Raw genomic sequence first — 21,607 nt, forward strand, 5'->3', positions numbered from 1 at the left:
TCTGTCAATACATACTTGTACATACGCCACACTGTATGGACAAGAGTGCGCTATAATGCCATATATTGTAAAATGCATAATTAATTTGTGTGTAAACATATATTTGACATATATACTGTAGATAAGTGATTGATAAACTGTTGCAGCATACTCATTTGATTGTATTGCAGCCTCCAGTGTGTGTCCACATGCTGACAGCAGCCTACTAGCATTTGTTGCTGCTACCTTAGTCTTAGCACATTTTAATTCATTATCACTACAAGACAACACATAGCCTTTAGGCGTTTATTTATTTAATCATTTAGAAACATACAAGTGTGTATTAATTATTATTTCTAAGTGACTTCACACAAAACGTTTGGGGAATACGTCTATGAAAAGTATAACATGTTATTTTGGTGAAGGTAAATATTCATCTATAGTCGTCCACTCCTTAAGAAACAAATCACAGGTGACATGAAACTGAAGGAAGTCCTTCATTTTGAGTTAATCTAGCTATCATAACAAGATCATGTGCATGTATAAGCACACCACTTAGACAGCGCCTAATCACCACCCACGTGTCGGTGTCCACTTCCCGACCAGACGACCCTCAGAGTGCACGTAGTACACAGGATGCATCATCGCAGTTGCACACGACTGTAAAAATCAACAGAGAGAGGGTCAAACAAAAGGCGAGTGTCACAATAAAGCTGACACTGTATTAGACTTCACTCTGCATTGTATGTTTCATTTACTAACATGGTATGGGATCAACGTGAGCAGAGTGCCCAGGGGGTACTTGCTGTAGTCCAGTTGTCCTGAAATGGGCTCCACTCTACCATGCTCCTGGGTCATAGACAACAACCTGGAGGGATATTTGTTTCATGAGAACCTCAGTCTCACTTAAGTTTAGTACTGAGACTAGAGAGACAAGAATAGACAGCATTACTTGAGGTTCGGGTGTCCTTCAATCACAGCATATCCAGTTGGAAGTTTTCCAGCTCCGTCTAGACTAAGAACAAAAACAGGTTTAAAGTAAATGTAAAAACAGATAGTTGCCATGGCAATACTAAAAATCAGTAATCTGTTTGAAATTGTGAGCATCAATGGACAAAAACCCCTCACATAATATAAGCGTGTTGTGGATTCACATCATTAACAGACTTTAAATCATTTCACACTACTGCTACACTGCACCCTGTACACCTGTCCTATTTTCCTAATAAAGTAAACAGCTGTAAACTGTAGTTGCTGTTAGATAATATTAGTTCAGGAGTTAGGAGATAGCCAGGAGATTTTCAGGCCAGACCCAGAGAAGGCAATGTAGAAGCAGAAGGATGAAGATGAAGATGAAGGTACCTGAGTCCAGTCCATCCACAGTCAATCAGGAGCTGGTTCCTGTGAGGGCTGTGTCCAATGACTCTTGTCAAAACCCTGACAGCCACATCATCCAGACTACACGAGCCAATCATAGACTGCTGCGCGTCTAAAATACACAAACATCATCAAATGGAAAACAGGATAAACAAACTGGGACCCTGATACAACTATCTGCATCCATACATATAAACACAGACCATAGAAGGCGTAGTTTCCAGGATGCACTTCACTGAGCTGCGCCATGTCTGTGACTGGGTGACTACAGGAAGGGGTGGAGCCAATGCTCGACTTACAGGTGATGCCGACAGCCTTCAGTCTGCAACAGATTTAGAGACATTTACAAAATGATTCTATCAAGACACCTTTTCATGAGAAATTAGTCTAATTTAAGACACATTACCTTAAACTTAAAATGGTGAACGTGTTAACAAAAAGTTGCTTATTTACACATTCAAGAAACAACATTAGAATTCAACTCATTGTCTTTCACAGATTAAGTCCAATATTCACTCTCCTTTTGACTCTAGTTTGGTCTCCAGCAACTCAAGAGAAATATGTATGTTTAGCCCTTCAGCTGCTATATGGCCCGCTATGTTTGCTCACTGTATCGGCCTGCTGTTTGGTGCTGTGAAGATGACATAAAGTGTGTTTCTAAGAGCTTTTTGATAAAAAGCTGCCTGCTGATTCTGGAGATGATCCCACTGAGAGGGCATCAGAATAGTTAAGTTGGAGCTTGGGAAACCAAAACAATGAGCTAAAATACATTAAAACGCTGTGTACAGTTGAGGAGAGTCATCTGATAAATCGTTGAATGTGTTACTGCAAGCTTTCACGTTTAAGTAGTCATACAAATCACTATTAAAAATATTCATTACAGCAGCATTTATTCAGAATTAATGTATTAATCTAAAAATAGAAAATTCTCTGTGGCAGTTACACGTCACAAAGCTGGCTGCTACCTGCATCTCATTTTTTTCCACTTTTGTCATACTTTTCCATGAACTGCAGAGTCAAGCTGGTGGTTTCCTGGGCAACAGCCTGTATTTGCTCCACTCCTCTGCAGTTATAGGTGTTCCCACAGTGAGCGTACACGCCCGTTAGCTCCACACCCTCTGTCTGGGTGATGGCCTGAGCCAGTCTGAGTGCCTCGGGTTCTGAGTGCAGGACACCAGCTACAGCAAAGAGCAAACAGACGATGAGCAGATGTTCCAAATGTTGACAAGCTGTGTCGTAATCCCTTTGTGTGTTTACCTCTCCCATTGCCACAGTCGACTTTCAGCCATACGTGCCACTGCCGGCCGTCTCTCAGTGGTCTCTTTTTGAGCTGCTCCAGAGCCTGAGGGTGATCCAGTAAAATCTGGAAGAGATCCAGCCTCTCTGACAGGGCTGCACAGCGCTCCACCTATTAACACACATACATGGAAGTTAGTTTGTTACTAAGGCGTGTTGTACATACACAAAAATTCTTTTTCTTTTTCATTGCATGCTGACTTTTTTTGACTTCAGTATGACTACACTCCATTATCAAAATTTGCATGCACAGAAGAAGTCTTTTTAGTGTGTAGGTGAGAGAACCTTATCAAAGGGAAGAGAGTATGCATAGAGGATGTCATCAAATGCATGGTCGGCATAGAAACAGGCCTCTGCCAGTGTGGAAACGACAACACATCTCCGTGATCCTCCTGTCATAATGTCAGCACACTCACTAAACATGACACAAACACAGACACAGATCAGTATCCCCTTACACATGACTGACCTGTATGAACCTGACCTGTATCAATGTGTGTGTTTGTGCGTGTGTGTGTGTGTGTTCATACAGGGTTTTGTGGGTCTTCATGTGTGGCCGAAGCTGAACCCCCAGCTTCTGACAGCGTTCAATCATCCTCTGGGCATTTCTCTTCACTTTGTCCACATCAACCACCAGAGCAGGGGTACACAGGGATGAGAGGGCCTCTCCCTCCATAATGGCAGCACTGTAACACACACACACACGCACGCACGCACGCACACACACACAGATACCCATTCCCATGTAATTAAATTCTTGTACATGACTGGCTTCAACTCACAGTCCAACAGTGACACTATTTTTGTGATAGTAAATATACAAATCAGCGCATCAGCACACACACTAATACTTATTTCCCAGTTCTATGTAGTTTTATAATATTTATTCAAGTACCGTGCTTACCCAAGTACACTTTTGAGGCACTTGTATTTCCATTTTCTGCATTTTCTTCATTTTTATTTTTCTGCTCATATTTCACAGTTAAGAGAGAAAAATTGTGATTTTTTTTTCTCCATTATGTTTATATGACAACATTTGTATGAAAGAATGAATGAACCGCGTAGAGAATATGACGTTTTGTTATAAATTATACAAGTATAGCTCGAATAATAAGTCAATTAGTCGCTTAGTGGACTGGAAGAAATTAATTGACAATGACATTTATAATCGTTCAAGTCATTTTTCATGCAAAAACAAGCCATAACAATAATTCTTTTACTTTACATACATTTCCCTTGTTATACCTACATACTTACCTTAATAACTTTTACAATGCAAGACTTTTTTGTACTGTAATGGAGTATTTTTTATAGTGCAGTACTTTAGTAAAGTATCTGAATACTTCCTCCACCCCTGGCTGTGCCTCAAGTTATGCAATATATACCTTTGCACTCTAAAATACTATGCACTATACTCAGTGCAAAAACCAAGACGTTTGCACTGAATGCTTTCCGACCTTAATTGATATAAATAAAATAAGTATAAGTAATCAAACTTAACAGTTGTTGCAGGGTTAGAAACAGGTTTACAAATAGATTTGTTTCAGCATTTAGCGTCTCATCAGTAAGAAAGCTACGAGGCTCCGTCACAATGCTCTTTGTTAATGCCTCCATATATCACAACGCATGTTGACAGTGCACTGTGCATGGAGGTAGTATGTATGATTATAAACGACTTACCGTTTGCAGCGAGTGTAATTTCACGCCGATATGCGGGATGTGGATGTGGTCACGTTACTCTTACGGTGTCCTCGAGTGGACAAACCTCTTTGCTGCTGGTCTTTCACATGTAAGCAGTGGTGGAAAGCGTGTTTAGATGTTTAGGAAAGGACACGGTAAAAAAAAAAAGAGTAAATGAACAGAAATAAACTAGAATATATCCATCTGATTTTAATACTTTTTCTTTTGTGTTTCATGAAATGTATGCGGTCCAGACATTTCTAGAGCACAGCTTGAAAATACTCACTGGTTTAAGATTTTATATAATCAAGTATTCATTATGCAGAATGGCTAATTTGAGAATAATTTATATTGATATTTATGAAGTATAATTAATGATACATTCATGTTTACATCACCTTAATGTTGCAGCAATTTTACACACTGCCTAGTATCTTAATCTATAATATTTTATCAGAATTTATTATTTGATTCAACACAATGTGTTATATTTGTATTAATAATAACTAAAGATGTCAAATAAATGCAGTGGAGTAAAAGTATTTGCTTCCATAAAAATGTAGTGTAGATTATCAGATTGATGTAATATGTAAAAAGTAATAATTTTGTCTGAATACACTGTTGAATTTTCTGCTTTGTATTTCTTAGCAGTACAGCAGAGAGAGCCACAAACACCACTTTATACACAGTTAGGGGTAATGTATCATTTACATTGTTGTTGTTTTTTATTCATATCTTGACTAGATTTATTGTTTTTGCCACAGTGATTTAATGACAAATTATACATAGATCAAAAATACAGTAATACAGTAGCAAACACAGAAGACAGTGTTGGGGGTCACCAGCAGGTTTTATTTGGACTTCTTGTTTACAGATTAGTTCCTTCTATGTTTGTCAGTGTATGTGTATTTAACTACAGCATGTGTGTGTGCTTGTGTGTGTGTGGGGCGTTTTTATGAGTCACTTTTGTTTCCCTGGAGAAGATGTGTTGACATGTTTCTATCCCCTGAACAAACTCCAGTAATTACAGCATAACATAACATAACATAACATAACATAAAGCTTTGAGAACCATGCAAATGGCTTTGTCCTTCATTTATCTAGCACCGTTATTGTTAATACTGACTTTGTGTGTGTGTGTGTGTGTGTGTGTGTGAGAGAGAGAGAGAGAGAGAGAGAGAGAGAGAGAGAGAGAGAGACAGAGACAGAGACAGAGAGCACTGAGAACTTTCTGCAAAATTAAAATCCTTACAAAATAAAACAAAATAAAGCCTATAATTTGTCTCATACACATTCAATAATCATATACCTTTCCTTGAGAGAGGGAGAGAGAGAGAAAGAGAGAGAGAGAGAGAGAGAGAGAGAGAGAGAGACAGAGACAGAGACAGAGAGCACTGAGAACTTTCTGCAAAATTAAAATCCTTACAAAATAAAACAAAATAAAGCCTATAATTTGTCTCATACACATTCAATAATCATATACCTTTCCTTTGGGATACTTGTGAGTGTCTTTGGCTTGAAGTGCTGACCATAGATTTAGATCAAAGAGAACAATTTGCAACAGTAAGTTACAAGAGACACATTACATGCCTATTTGTGTGTGCGTGCGTGTATGTGTATGCGTGCATTTCAGTTGGTCCTATGTGGATTTCTTTGGCTTTTGTGTTTCTTTGGCTTTTGTGTGCATTAGGTATTTATCTTCACCCATAACAACTGGATATGCAGCTACCTCAGTGCTTTGAATCCACTAATGAGGTTTGTTGACGCCTCTGTGTGTGTGTGTGTTTTACGTGTACGCTGAAGGAGCTGGCCCTTCTTTCATTCAATGGATTCTAATTCTATGGTGTAGAGCGTTACAGTTCCTCACTAGCATATCCAGCGGACAAAGCGCTCAAAGAATGAGGGTTTGTTCAGCATGGTGTAATCACCGCCTCTAAAGATGGCCGACATGTCCCCTAGCGACACCTTCCGCAGCACCTCTTCGTCTGTGTCTGTTCCCATGGCGATGACCGTGGGAACTCCTTCTGCTCGCCTCATGGCAGTCACGCCCTCATCCAGCTGCTCGCTGGATGTGATGCCATCTGTGATGAATACGAAGGCCAGCTCGGCGTTGCGACGAGCCGAGCGCTCTCCCTGTGATCCCCGCTAAGAAACACAACGTGCAATGTTCAGAACTTCACTTTTTTCCTTTCTTGCCAAGAGTTAAAGAACATTGACACCTGTTTCATATCTGTGCAGTTAATATGAAGCTACAGCCAGAAGGGAAGTAACTTTGCTTAAAGACTGTAAACAGAGGGAATCAACTAGCATGGCTCTGTCAAAAGGTAAAACATCCTCTAAGTAACATATTTTATACAGTATCTTGTTTGAATCCTTGTTTGACAAGTTTTGGTTTTCAGACTGGTTATGTGCAGGATCAGTTCTTGGCTGGTAGCAGTGACCTCTTTAAATCAACCAGAAGGGGCTCCAGGAAGTCACTACATCTGGTCAAGAAATAGTCCCACAAACCACAATTTCTGGGGGTTTACACGTTTTTTCACAAACAAATGACATACTATGTATAACGCCAGACTAGCTCTTTCCCTTTGTTTTACTGTATAGACATGGGAGTGGTATCGTTCTTCTTATCTAGCTCAAGTGCTGGACTATTACCTTACAGATTACATGCCAACAAATCTAACAATCTAAGTGTTTGTGTTACCTTTTCAATCACCACATTATCGACAGCATGGATGATAGCGCTGCCCAGAGCAGAAGAGGAGTCCATGTATCTGACTCCTGCCAGTGAATCAGAGATCACTGTGAGATTGTGTGTGAGCGGAAACTCCACCCTCTGTTCTGTAGGGCTGCCGTACTGCACCAGAGCTATGCGGGCATTCCTGTCGTCTGTCTTGCTGCTGGCCAGGGTGAGGCGGCGAGCCACATTATCAATGAACTCCTTGGCCCTGCGGTGGTTCTCCAGTCCCATCCTCTCAGAACCATCCAACATGAACACCACATCCACAGGCCGCTGAACGCAGCTAGCCACAGCAGGCTCTGGAACAGACACACACATACATTAAGTTTTAAATTGAACATAGTGTTCAGTGAGCTACAGCTGGAACACAGATGCTCAAAGCCAGCAGACGATATACTGTAACATAGTGCACTTCCATACATGCTAATTGCAGTCCAGCTGATTGATGCCATCTTAACCTTCTCAGATCAGTTTCCTCATCAAGAAAGCACTTTTTTAGTTTGCTCTCCAATTTTATTCTCTTGAGATGACATCATAAAAACATGAATACATTTTATACAAAACAACATAGTTCACATCAGCGAGTTGCAGTCACAGAGCTAACATGATAACATCTGGTTAAAGCCGCTCTGTAGTTTTCCTCTAGTCATCCTACTTTACAAGCCAAGCCACATGCAAAAAAAACATGCACCAATCAAGGGCAACATACAATTGTTCCTTCATTGTCAGTGCCAAGTCAATAAACCAAACATCCACATACACCAACCTCTGACTCATATACAGTATACTGTGGCATGTATAAAACCAGATATTTTCCACAAGTCATGGCCTTTTCACCAACAAGAGTAATTCACAGAGCACAATAAAGGCCGTAACCATGGATATGTGCAAAACAGCAAAAAAAAAAAAAAAGTCATCAGAATGATTCAGCGAGCTCGTGATTCACAGTGGAAACGAGGATTCATCAAAGAGCGACTGTATACTATACAGAAGCAAAATGAATGGCTCTTCAGACCAATCTGTTCCCAATAAATGGATGATATCCGCTTTCCATGTGAATGGAAAACATTCCTCCACTGAGGTGGAAGAAAAAATGATATGTATCATATTTCTAACAGACATACTTTTCTGAGAAACATCGCCATGTACGTTAATTCAAGAATATTCTATGAGGAGCGAATCCACATTTGAATTTTGGCCCATCATATACAGTAACTGTACATAAGGATGTTCTGAAATGTTAGCACAGGACCAGCTCCATATCATGCAATTCTTTTGCATCAGCCCAGGTGTATATTGCACCAGTATAGTTAACAAAAATGCCCACAGTTTAATAGAATCTATTCTAAGTCCAGCAATAAGCTTATTAGTTATTGGCGTCCATAATGGCGAGGTAGCATGGTTAGCATATTAGCATTAGCAGAGTCCTAAGGCTTTCTCTGGGTCTCCCATAATGTCTCCATAGACATATTTGAAGGAGTCGATGAACAGCTGGGTCCACTGCTGCCTGTCCTCTCCCTGGGCGAGTTTGGCTCTCTGGGCTGTGTACGCCATGGTTGCAACGCCAACCCCATACTGCTGCTCACTCAGGCCACTCAGCAGGTTGGCCACACCCTCCAAAGAGGTGGGGACCAACGAAGGGCTGCCTTCCTCGGCCAGTGGCTTCCAGGGGGGAGGCACTTGCCTCTCAGTGATGCCCCCTCCTGAAACAAGTGGGCGGAATAACATTGTGGGCGGGGTCCCACAGACACGACGCATCAACACAGCCGACAAAGATGCCGGAGGTACACCGAGTTTCACTAAATTGCATGTTTGACCTTGTGTGTTGGCTTTACAGAACCATGAACTAATTGCATCATAGCAAACGAAGTTAAATGATACAATTGTGTAATTTTAAAAAAAGAAGACATATTGACCTCAATCAAAGCCAAAACGCATCCTTAAGATAGCTTAAAGGCGTCAGTATGCTTCAAATGTAGCAGTTAGTACAAAGAGCTGTCTGAACACGTCACGTTAAGTGTTTATACCTGTTCTGAATCGACACACCAAGGATGGGGCAAAAACCCTCCTGTCATAGAGGGGTGCGGGTTGCATTGAGTGATACAAATTGGGATAATTGTGTTGCACTCGGTCATACAAGCAAAAGAGGTGGAAGCAGTTGTGTAAAGAATTGATGGACGCATCTCCCTGAAATCTGATGCTGTTTGGCAATCTGACAAGCACTTCCTTTGGAGCATACTGACGTCTTAATAATGCAAGTTACCTGGGCTTTAAGGTTTGAAGCAGCAAGAAAGAGGATACTACGTGATACAAAGCATTTTGGACTTGTATTTATATTTCAAAATCTTACCTGATTTACAAGGGAGATCAGGGCATACGATGATGGGTTCTAAAACAAAGATAAAGAAAACTTGTCAGAGAAAGAGGACAAAAAAACAAAGCAGGTTCTCATAGATGACCATATTGTACATAGCGTGTGTTTCCATGATGAGCCTACCTGGGCAGAGCACAGTTTCAATCTTGTCAATGAACTCCTCAGCCACCAGGTCTGCAAAGCGCCTCATGCCCAGCACCCTGCCATCCTTCTGACAGGCAATGCTCTTCAGACTCTCATTCTCCTCAATCTGGTCAAACATGTCTCCGATACCGATGGCACTCACATCAACACTGGGATCACTGCACACATGCGCCATACACACAAACACAAGTAATGAAACAAAACTTCTTTCTTCATCACAAATGCTAATTCTTAATCTCATAATACAGCCCCAGTGTAAGGCACCTGCACAGGTAGGTCAGCAGAGTGTCGTCATCTCTTGGGTCGAATCGTCCGTCAGTGATGACAACTACAGTGACGTTGGCTTTGGCTCTGCGGCTATCCCTGATCAGATTGTCGTAGGCGTACTTCAAAGCAGATGGAGTCCATGTTCCTCCAGCGATCCACTCCAATCGCTTCACTGCATCCTGAATAATGGAGGAGTCAGTATGTGAGAGATGTGATGTGTTTGTCGATCGCATCACAGATTATATATTAGTAAACATCAAATATGATGAAAGGAACATGTACACTTATGTAACTGTGACAAATCCCATATGCCATGTGTGTGTGCAGCACATTTGATTTCACAACACATGAATCTTCAATTAATTCAGAAACATCTGGACAAAAGAGACAAGAACAGTCTGTGATACATTTGTCTAAAAATAGACTTCAAAGCTTTAAGTGTTTGTGTCTGTTTGAGAGTGAGACCTTGAAAGCAGCCAGTGAATCAATCTTGGGGTCATCAAGTCGGATGGCTTGGAAGGTTCCACTGTGACTGTACTGAACAACTCCCACTCTTGTGCCTGGAAAAAGAAGCAACTGTGTTTACACCAAGTTGGCAGCCATCCTTTTGTACAGAAGTCATTTAGAAAGCAAAGAAATGTGCATGAACCAATTCATGTCTACCTGTATCTGACTGGGGGTCTTTGGAAAGGGATCCCAGCCTGTTGATGGTGTTGATGACAAAGTTCTTCTCCAGGGTGAAGTTCGTCAGACCCACTGACTCTGAGCTGTCGATCACAAACACGATGTCCAGGGCTCCACAGCGTTTCTCACAGTCTGCAGACAAAAACACAAACTGTGAGAATCTGACAAGCTATTAGAGCATGTTCAGATCATGAATATTAACTAAACCCACCACAGCAGCCACATGTTTCCCTGATGTAGTTCATGACATCACATTCCTGCAGGAAGCAGAGAATATTTTATCATTATATCCACCAAATTCTCTGTGCGTTTCTGTTGATATACCAGTGAGAAAACAGTGGTAAGATGTTCTTACAGTGAGGCCGGGATCTCCCTCATGTCCAGGATCTCCCTGTAGAGGAAGAGAACACATAATATCACATCCTGCCACTCAGCATTTGTCCAGTTTGGGACTGCTACTAGCTATGGTAACAAGTAAACATAAGAAAACATCAGCTTAGATGGGCTTTTCCTAGCTTCATGCAGCTGGATGTTTGCTTTATCTGGACTATGTGACAAGAATCTGTACGTGGATATCCCTGATTTACAACACAGGTCTTGTGTACTCACGTCACGGCCCTGATCTCCTCTTGGTCCTCTTAGGCCAGGTTCTCCCTGAGATCCTGGTTCACCCTGTTGCAAGCATAAAAATTAGCATTGTGTTACTGCACTATAGTGATATCTTTTGCTCTAGTGACAGCATACATCCAACTATAAGGAGTTACTCACTGACTCTCCTGGAGTTCCTTTATTTCCTGGTTCACCCTTTTGACCACAGTCTCCTCTGCTGCCACGGGGTCCGCGATTGCCTTTCTCTCCTCTTTCACCCTGCACAACAGTGGGATATAAGTTCTGTCAGTTGAGTGTGTCACTCCAGCTTGCAAATGTAAGTAGATGGAGTGCATGTGTTTCTTACAGATGGTCCTCTTGGTCCAGGATAGCTAAAGCCAGGTCTTCCGAGGTCTCCCTGATTAGAGAAGAAAGAAATGCTCAAGACAAGGACCTGCAGCTAGATATCTGAAAACAGTTTAAGACAAAAGCTAAGACACCAACACATTTGACACATACCTTTGGTCCAGGTGCTCCAGGTTCTCCTCTTGGTCCAGCATCACCAGGGTCACCTTTGGTACCCTAAAATAAAAAAAATACAAACAGTGTTAATGTAAGTTACATGAGGTAATGTATCTCTTTATAGCTTTGTCAAATTATGCCAAAATGTGACCTTTAACCTACATTTTTCCCAGGTTCCCCTGCTAACCCTGCTGGTCCCCTGGGTCCTGGCAGACCATTGTCGCCCTGTTCAGAGGAGAGAAAGTTGTCAACAGGTGCAACAAAAGAGGGGTAGATGAACGAGTTCAAGAGTATATAGTGTTCTAATGAACATATACAGATTCTAAAGGAAATACAGCTCTTCTGACCTTTGCTCCTTTGATTCCTGATTCACCTGCAAGTCCTCGCATGCCGTCTGGCCCCATTTCACCCTGAAACATAAAATCAGTACTGAGCCCTCTAGGGGTGAAATAATGTATCTCAATGAAACAAATAGTTTGAGTTAATAATACAGAAATGTTTTACACTTGTGAGATTGTGTACATTAACTCATACCTTGTCCCCCTTTACTCCATCTGGCCCTTGAGCACCCTTTGCCCCATAGTCTCCTCTTCTTCCCTAGAGTACAAGAACAATTAGAAAACCAACAAAATACAAATGCAGGCAAAGTATGAAGGGGAACATCAAGTTATGAATAAGTCTTACAGGCTCTCCTGTGGCTCCTGAAGATCCAGGTAAACCCTAAGAAAAACAACACACAGGTGAGCTACTTGATGCATAAAATAATACGTATTTAAATGTATTTCTGTCTGTGATGATGAGTCTTACTGGGTTTCCTTTAAGTCCAGGGATGCCAGGTGGTCCGGGACTTCCTGCTTCTCCCTGAGGAAGAAGCACCAGAGTTTAGCCTTTCATCTCCAACATCAAAAGATTTAACATGAATTTAGATCTGATATCAGGTCCAGCAAAGAACAGCTATCCCTGTCCCTGTGGTCCAATTTACCTTTGGACCAGGATCTCCAGCTGGGCCAGAGGGGCCAGATCTTCCAGGGCGACCGGGATCACCCTGAAGACAAGACACAAGCACACAAACACAGTCAGTCAGACAGGCCCAAGGTTGGATGGCTGATTTTGTTTTAAGTGAAGATGAGACCATATACCTTATCTCCGTCAACTCCCTGGGGACCACGTTCACCGACATCTCCAGGGTGGCCATCAGGACCCTACACAGCATTAAACACACACCATAAATAGACTATGACACAAAACAACACTGATGTACTAATATTACTTTAGTTATGCTGAATGTCATACTCTGTCGCCTGGGTCTCCTTTGCAGCCGGGAGCGCCAATCCGTCCAATTTTACCCTGTAAAGAAGAAGATGATGAAAAGAAAATGTATTATAAAAGAATCCTAGAAACTCAAACTGTATAAAAGTTTCAGAACAGAAAGAGTTTGATTGTACATAGCATTTCACTCCCAAAATTGTACAGCAAAACTTCTCAAAGTTCAGCCTTATGCACCACCTACCTTCTGTCCATCTGTTCCATTGCGTCCTGGGATGCCGGCCACGCCCTAATGACAAAGAAAGAAAACAACTAAATGAAAAAGACCAATCTCTTTATAAAATGAATGATATTTGAATTTGTATCAGAATTTGTTAAGTAATAAATCAAAAATAGAAAAATAGTCTTACCTTTTTCCCCTGAGTTCCAATTTCTCCCTGTGGGAAGACAGAACATTGTTGTTTATATTTGCTCTTCATTTCATCATTCATCTACAAACCTTGTCATTTATTCAAAACTTCACCATTTAAGTCAGATCACAATATGAAAGGGGTGCCTCACCTTCTCGCCTTTAAGACCTGGTTCTCCCTAAAGAAGAGGAAAAATGAACAAGAAAAAAGATATTTATAAGAACATAAACACAAACAAAAATCATATTTGTTCAAGTGTAATAAAGAGTGAACGATGGATAGGTGGAACTTCAGTGTCTTACTTTGATACCGGGCTGACCGATGGGACCCTCGATACCGGGGTCACCTTGGCGACCTATTTCTCCTTTAGGACCTGGATCGCCGTTGTCTCCTTTAGCTCCCTGCAGACAACAAGTTAAAAGAAGAAAATATCAATGAAGGTTAAAGTGACGAGTGTGCAAATTCTGTAAGAGTGTGTGTATGTGTGTGTGAAGCTAGCCTTTTGTCCTCTGTGGCCTTTTGGACCGTGAGGCCCTGGTGTCTCCAGACAGGTCACACTATAACACTGTGTTATACAGGAAAGAAGAGACAGTCAGTCAGTTATAAACATAAACACACATCTTTATGATATCTCTGATCATTCATTAAATAATTCTGTGTGCATTCTTACCTCTACATATGACAGATGTTTCTGTGAAGACAAAAGAAACAAGATGTGAGCAGAAGAGGCACTGATCATGTTCTCTGTTTCTGTGTGTCTCTGTGGGTGTGCTTGTGTGTTACCATTGTCTTGATGATGCGGTCAATGGTCTCCGTGTGTATGTTGACTTTGCCTTGGCTCAGATCCACAGCCATGAAGTCCCGCCTGTAGACAGTCGCTGGAGAGTTTGCAATCTCTCTCAGCCCTGTCTCTTCAATGTTCCTCGATGCCGCCACAACAAATATCCGGATGTTCTCATCGCGAGCCTTTTCTGCTGTCACTTTGATGCCCCCGCATGGGTTTCCAGTCACGTGACCGTCAGTGATGACCACAGCAAATCGGAGTGCCTTGGGGTGGGAGGGTGCACGCAGCATTTCCTTGGTCATGTTGGAGATGGCGCAGTCGATGTAGGTGCCCTTACCCAGATAACGGATTTTATCGACATTCTGGGAACACAAGACAAGTGTGACTTGTTAAGGCTGAATTACCAGTCAGAAAACCACAGGGTGTTTGCTCGGTGGTCATCAGTTAGTATATTGTTGTATATTACTGGTTTATATAAACTGAAATGATATGAGATTTAAGGTGGCTCCTACATTTTTACCTTCAATTGCTGTGTCTAGATCTAGATCGATTACACTCTCATGTACAGTTAAGCTAGCTCATTCAATATAATGAGTTAGCTTAGCTTAGCACAAAGACCTGAAACAGAGAGAAACATCGAGGCTGGCTCTGTCAGAAGAACAAGATCTATCTACCATTACCTCCATTTAGCCTGTCTGGCATCACCTGTTGGACACACAGTCGCGCCCCTACACCTGGTGAAGATCAGGACTCTACTGAATGCATTCTAATAATTTCTATTCCACTCCTATTGGGTATTACTTGGTTATAATAAAGATCAATATATGTACCTTAAACATACAAATGCAATCTGAACAAACTGATCTTTAACCTGATTACATATGTGATCATGTATGTATGCATGTGCGACCACTTACACTTATGAATTCGTTCTTGGCCACAATGGGACTGAACACCTCCCTTTCTTGGGAGAAGTGCAGTCCACCGATGTTCCAGTTGATCCGCACAGCACCTCTTATTTCACCATCTTCTAAACGCTTTGCAAACTCCTTTGTGAAGTTCTACAACGACAAGACACAACACATTATACAATATGACTAATACAGCCAACACTGTCCAATGTCATTTAGAGATGATGACACTCTAGAATAGGACTACTTTGTGTTGAGTTTTTTAAGAAATAAAACTTCAGAAAAATGAGGAACCTTGATGCTGTTCACCAACGATCCTGGGGGTGGCTCTTGCAGGGCGATGGTCTCAGATGTGTCAATGGTGAAGTACACATCGATGGGACATTCACTCTTCTCTGGAGGGAAAAACAACAAAAAACACATGGAAAATCTTCATGGAAAATTGCAATGCATTTAAATCAGCAATATAACATGTTCCAAGTCATAACACTAAAACTGTGCTAATAGATTAACAGGACATGCAACAATAAGGGTTCAGTTTCATAGCACTTACTGCTGCACTCTGTTGGCTGGCTGTGAGTCAGCGCTCCACAAAGAAGACAGAGCACGAGGACCTCTAAACCCAGCATCTTCCTCCTCTCCTGTCTGATGCATAAAAGTACAAAATGAGACAACTGCGCCTTTGTATGTTTATCACATCATCTCTCAAATCAATAAAGTGAAAATGGAACTCATGGAAAATGGAAAAGACATAAAACACAGGAAAAACACTGAATGTGGAAAGACATATGTGATCATTTTATGGCCCAAATCAAGAAATAATGAGACTAGAAGAGAATAATGAAAATAAGTCTCATACATAGACTTATTTTAATGCCTTTTCTTATCATCATCTTATCACATGTTGTATGATTTTTGTCAAGGAGTTTCATTTGATTGCCAAAATTGCTTGCAAAATAATTCATCTATATTCTGCACCTGGTATTAATTTAAGGAGATTGTATGAAGAACAGTCTACCGGCTGTCGCTCAGGGAACAAAATGGCTGCCATAGAGTTATGTAATCAGTTTGGAAGCATAACACGAGTTAAACATGACTTTTATCTCTTGTGCTTTATGGTGGAAATGGAAACAACAGAAGCCATAAGAAGTGACTGGTCTCCACATAGGCTAACATTTGCCTCATTATGGATTATTCATGGCAAAACCTGGATACAGGCCTAACACTACAGCCATAACTGATGGAGGTTCAGTCACACTCAGTTATTACAGGCTTGAGTTTTCAAGTGACTCACTGTTTGAGCAAATGGCAGTTTTAAGTCCAAGGCTAAAAAAATTGAACTAATTATCTTCTTTAAACACAGCACCTCATCCTTTCATGTCAAGGACAAATTATACAAACACTACTCTGGGTGATGACAAAAAAAAAAAAAAAAATTAACAGACCCTGGTTGTGTTTGGGAGCAGAGAGCTCCAGAGCAAAGCTCACATTTTGGTTAAGCACTGCTGCCCTCCAAAGGCCTCCTATGCCCTTGCACTGAGCCTGGGTTCACTAGCTGTCATGGCCAGATTCACCCTCTAGGGGGCGCTGGCACTTTGACCCTTGTTTGCAATTTGGTTCAACAAATTTATAGAGGAATATGCACTATGACAATTTCAACAAGACAGGTAATAATGGCCTGTATTATCTCAGATGTGCATAATCCAAACAAAATTAGTTAAATCTAAATTATTTATTATTAATCAATGACAGTATGTTACTAATGTTTTAGAATTTTCCCCCCAGCTGCTGCAGGCCTCATCCAAAAGGCCAGAGGCCTGCTCTGAAACTGACTTTCACCCCCCCACCTCAGACCCTACACATTAGTCTACTGACTCTGTGCGTTACATTAACAACCTTTTAAGAACATCTTTTGAATCACTGTGTTTTGAAAAATATCTTTATCATTTAAATACTCTGCATGCTGTGAACATTTGCACACTACAAGTGAATACTTTTCACATTCTTGCACAGAACTGTGCAGCTAAAAACACTGTACATACATTTATATCTTTCACAGCTCCAACCACTTTTTACTTAATGTTTATGCACCTAAACACCAAGACATATTCATTGTATGGGAAAACCTACATGGCAATAAACCTGATTCTGAATCTGATTTGATCTTTTTGTAACATTGTTACTAAGTTATACAAATAAAGTTCAACAAATTACCGCAAATTAAGCAAAAGGACACACATTTGATATCATGAGTTCTCCATGGCCCTTAAAGGCTGGGGGCCCAGACAGTGTCTACTTTGCACAATTAATAATCCATCCCATTAGGCTGTGTGGGAGGGGAAGGTCACATCCAGTAAATACTCTGTCATGATACTGAAACTAGAAACGTGTTACTGAAGTCTACAGCTGTTCTGGAGTCTATTCATCACTCTACGTCAACTCTGAAGATCTCAACCCATCAAGTGTCCCCAACGGAACCATCTACCAACTCATGTGTCCACTGCATCATACTGTACAAATATGCACCATCAAGACAAGATATAATAATGCAAATATCATTTCCAACGCAAATATAATAATAATAATGATAATAATAAATATATTTTCTATATTTGCATGTGAACAGACATGTTGAACAATTTACCTGAAAGATAATTATCAAAATTTTACCTTTAAAAATAAGTCACACCTGTCACACTAAAGGGAAACAATATTTTTAGACTCATCATGTGAGATCTTTGAAACATTTTTTACACTCTGTCCAACAGACAGTCAAGCCGTGCTGTGACCCCCTCTAGTGGAGAGATAGCTCCGCAGGACAGTCGTTCCTGCAGATGTTGCCACTGCTCTCCCACTGTCCAGGCCAGGAGAGTGAGTGGGAGTTCTCATGACTTTTCATCACAGGTGAACATCATGCAAAATATATAAATATATATAGATAGCATGACTGATAGTGCCCGTTCTCTTTTTGTTTTGTTTTTGCTTCTTCTTGGGCAGCTAGTTTGTGGACTTTTAAGGAGTTGCGTATTCAAAGTTTGTTGGAGTTTGTTAGTTTTTAGGTTTTCCTGAGGAAAAAAAAAAATCTGATTTCTGTTGATGAGAGTTTTAAGACATCATGCAAAGACACAAGAGAGAAATGCGTAGAGAAACACAGAGCGGAGGAGAGACAGACACAGAGAGAGAGAGAAAGAGACACTGGCACATTGTCGTGCGTAAAAATGCTGCTTACCCGAACTCTTTCCAACAACTTAAAAACTTCGTCAACTGCTGATCCTCTGTTGATCACCTTCTCATCTCAGCAGGAGGAAAAGCCGAGAAGGAAAAGGGGAGATACGGGAGGATGAAAATGAGAAATAAAGCCCTGGATGCTCGATTACTCGTTTACAGAAGAGCCGTCCGTTCGCTCTCCTGTCCCGGTCCAGCCCCAGCTACCAGCTTTGTTCCCTCCTCTTGTGCGCGCACGGCGCACCCCAGCAGTGGGTAGTACAGTCCGCTTGGAGGCGCCATGGCTCCGCAGGAACTCGTGTGTGTGCGCGCGCGCGTGTACCTTGGCCTATTGTACCAGTATTACTGCCATGTACCAGTAAAAGAGGATGCCAAACCACAGCTGGAGCAGACCCCCCTTTCGAATACGCCTTAAAACTCCACCAACCAGATTTGGTTTAGTATCAGGAGATTTGACAATCTGATAGATGTGGCCCTCTGTGGAATACATGAGGACACAGTGAGCTTTCATGTCCATGTGAGAGAGGTTTCCACAGTTGAGCTCATACATGTGGTGTGTCCGAATGTAATAGAACAGGCAGACCTAAACCCCCCCATACTCATAAACGCACACAAACGACCTTCGTTAAGGTCTGGTAGTCTGGTTACAATTAGTAGGGCGAGTGAGAGGAGTTTATACTTGTTGTAAACACTGACACAGTGTCCATGAGTCTGCTCACTATGTTTATAACCATTTAGGTGCTCCAGCTGCCCATGTCTATTTGTATGTATTTAAGTGTTTGTGGACGTGGTGGGAGGTCTCCCCTTTTTTTTGATTTACCATGTCTGTTCACATCCGCACAGACACTTGCATCAGTCAACTTAAAGCATATTGTCTTTCATTTCATCGTGGCTGATCATGTTTTGGCTACAGCAACACTTGCACATGTTAGAGGTTCCATTTTGCTTGAATTTGTCTGATGTGGCCTGTAGAGCTGCCAATGCATTAACCAGCAACACTGCCACTAATGCATTATCCAGACTCAAACCCAGGAGGCATGTTAGGAACAGGCTTAACATCCATGTTCACATCCGTTACATGATAGGATATCAGTTTAGAGGTGGAGATTAAGAGGAACAGTCAATAATGGAAGGTGTTGATGTGAAACAACCAGAGACTGGAATCTGTATCAATAAGAATATCAAAGTGGCTTTTAGTAAAAGTTTTCCACCGAGGTAGAGAACCTGGATGTGGAAGTTTTGAAGTTTTATTCCCGTGCACTCATCGAACTTTATCAACTTCATGATCAGTCTAAAAGTGGTTGGAGCTGTGACAGCAGCTGTCAGCATATTGCCATGGTGACCAAGTGCAGATGAGTGAAAAGAAAAAGGAAAGGAGAGGAGGAAGAGAAGGAGGAGAAGGCCAGCTGCTGACCAGAGTTATTACTCTCTGAAGCTCTTCTCTCTCTCTCTTGGCCAAGGATGATTTTTCCTTAAAGAGAAGAAGAGTGGACCAATGTGTGTATGTGCATGTGTGTGTGTGTGTGTGTGTGTGTGTGTGTGATGGAGAGATGTGGAGGGAGTTGGGGGTGGAGGGGTTCTGGTGTGACTCATAGAATAGGAATGACCTCCCTCCCGAATAAGAGCAAACCAGTCTCTCTCTCTGTGTCTCACTCCTACTCTCTCACACACTCTTTAATTTTTTTCTTTCTTTCTTTCACATGGACTAAAAGGGAGAATTTGAGTCCGGGGGGATTTCTGCATAATCAGTTCCAGAATCACAAACAGTTTGACTTTCCCAACAATGCTGCAACTTTTTTTGCTCTCTGTTCCACAGAAAACACACGGAACGACTCAACTGACTTCATACGCAAACATGCACAAAAACACAGAAAAAGCTGGTACATGTTCATGTGATCTGCAGCATGCACATGATGACAGCTCGAAAGGTTGTTCACAGGGCGATACTGATCTCTGCAACTGGACTCTTAAGGAGATACAGTCCCTCCAGATGTTTTCCAGTGCAGCTCCTGAATAAGAAATGTTATATTTAAGAACAAATAAACAGGATATTATATTAAACTTATGCTGACTTTTACTCTGCCTTTCCTTTGCTTCTTCTTTAGAATCTTTCCCCCCTCCTTCTCTCCAGATGTGCTTTCTGTTCAGACAAGGCAGCTGGGAGTCGTTACCTCAGTGCATCGTGGACACACACACACACACACATGCACAAGGTCGTGCACGCATCATGCACGCATATGGCTCCAAGTCCATGTGCAAAACTTAAGTCAACTACCAGTGAATTTCAGTGGAAAAAGGTTGTGTTGAGGTCTGTGAGTAAGATGGTAGTGAGAGGTCCAATCGCTCAGGCTTCAGAAAACAGGAGGGAGGAGGAAATTAGGTTTCAAAAAAACTACAAACGAGCCAAGACAAATTTCTGGGGAACAGTCCACCACATACACACACACACACTTACACTTACACACACACATAAATATACAGGCACATGCACATAAATCACATCGATATACATGCACATATGGCGTAAATCATACACAGAAATTTGAATCACCGTGCAGTTGGGCACACCCATTCATGTGCAAATAAATAAACAAACAAACACATCCTGGAATCCCCTAATGAGTACAGTTTTGGCTCTGTATCTCCAAGAATGGCTTCAACACAGGAAGGGGTGTATTAAAGAGTCCAGACACAGAATCCACACGCCAGAGATCAAAACAGAGACGCAAAATCAGGAGCAGGATAAAGGATAAAAAAACAATAAAATAAGTCAAACGGAGACAGTTCCTCTGAAATTCTGCTGCAGTCTCTGTGTGAAGTTTTAATATAAAACATGTGGCTGTAGTTGACCCACAGACAGGAAGACATTAACATTGTGTCCATGTAATGAATAATTTCTGCATACTGAGTGGTAAGGAGCAGGATACAACATAAAGATTAAGTGTAGTGATACCTGTTTGAGCCCTGGAGGAGAAATACTTTTTTCTCTTGCTCCTTTTCAACAAGGAGGTCAGAGGTCGAGCTCACTGTAGCTGAAAGAGATCTGTTCCTCAAGGGCACCTTTTCAGGCACATACTTGCTGACACAGTTAGTTTGACTTGGTACTTGCATTTATGTCACTTTGGGTCACACTGTCGCTCTGTTGCATCCAAATATCACAAAGAATTAGTGTTTAATTAATTAAAAATAGATTTTTGAATGCTTTTGGGTGTGGATGTGGCTCAGAAGTAGAGTAAGTTATCCACTAATCAGAAGATCAGCAGTTTGATCTCCAGTCCACACGTTAAAGTGTTGTAGTGGAAGATACTTCTGATTGCTCCTGAAGGCTGTGTGTGAAAGATTCGGTTAGTTTCTAATGAGCAG

General features: G+C 41.4%; 2 protein-coding genes across 3 annotated transcripts; both read right to left on the minus strand.

Annotated features, from left to right (window-relative positions):
• Positions 1 to 281: 281 nt before the first annotated feature.
• Positions 282 to 4,440, minus strand: zgc:162816 (D-threo-3-hydroxyaspartate dehydratase). Its single transcript, XM_010749819.3, has 10 exons — positions 4,333 to 4,440; positions 3,183 to 3,338; positions 2,938 to 3,067; positions 2,614 to 2,764; positions 2,354 to 2,534; positions 1,560 to 1,678; positions 1,342 to 1,468; positions 932 to 994; positions 742 to 847; positions 282 to 639 (listed from the first exon to the last, which is right to left on the minus strand). The coding sequence occupies exons 2-10, from the start codon at positions 3,326 to 3,328 to the stop codon at positions 550 to 552; spliced, it is 1,113 nt and encodes a 370-aa protein (XP_010748121.2). The 5' UTR covers positions 3,329 to 3,338; positions 4,333 to 4,440; the 3' UTR covers positions 282 to 549.
• Positions 4,441 to 5,163: 723 nt separating this feature from the next.
• Positions 5,164 to 18,465, minus strand: col6a2 (collagen, type VI, alpha 2). 2 transcript variants are annotated; one of them, XM_027283364.1, is made up of 33 exons: positions 18,249 to 18,464; positions 15,573 to 15,664; positions 15,314 to 15,414; positions 15,026 to 15,169; positions 14,108 to 14,470; positions 13,995 to 14,015; positions 13,824 to 13,889; positions 13,627 to 13,725; positions 13,476 to 13,502; positions 13,325 to 13,351; positions 13,159 to 13,203; positions 12,942 to 12,995; positions 12,788 to 12,850; positions 12,631 to 12,693; positions 12,456 to 12,509; positions 12,333 to 12,368; positions 12,183 to 12,245; positions 11,996 to 12,058; positions 11,811 to 11,873; positions 11,646 to 11,708; positions 11,494 to 11,544; positions 11,307 to 11,405; positions 11,148 to 11,210; positions 10,894 to 10,929; positions 10,750 to 10,795; positions 10,518 to 10,670; positions 10,320 to 10,414; positions 9,852 to 10,033; positions 9,567 to 9,745; positions 9,420 to 9,458; positions 7,034 to 7,368; positions 5,816 to 6,477; positions 5,164 to 5,641 (listed from the first exon to the last, which is right to left on the minus strand). In XM_027283364.1, exons 2-32 carry the CDS (start codon positions 15,646 to 15,648, stop codon positions 6,199 to 6,201), a joined length of 3,048 nt encoding a protein of 1,015 aa, XP_027139165.1. In that variant the 5' UTR covers positions 15,649 to 15,664; positions 18,249 to 18,464; the 3' UTR covers positions 5,164 to 5,641; positions 5,816 to 6,198. The 2 variants fall into 2 exon arrangements, with proteins under 2 accessions (XP_027139165.1, XP_019112814.1); XM_019257269.2 differs by lacking the exons at positions 5,164 to 5,641; positions 5,816 to 6,477; positions 7,034 to 7,368 and adding an exon at positions 7,810 to 8,772 and having other exon boundaries at positions 18,249 to 18,465.
• Positions 18,466 to 21,607: the final 3,142 nt, after the last annotated feature.

Source organism: Larimichthys crocea, chromosome X, assembly GCF_000972845.2.
Source record: "Larimichthys crocea isolate SSNF chromosome X, L_crocea_2.0, whole genome shotgun sequence".
NCBI classification, from domain to species: domain Eukaryota; kingdom Metazoa; phylum Chordata; class Actinopteri; family Sciaenidae; genus Larimichthys; species Larimichthys crocea.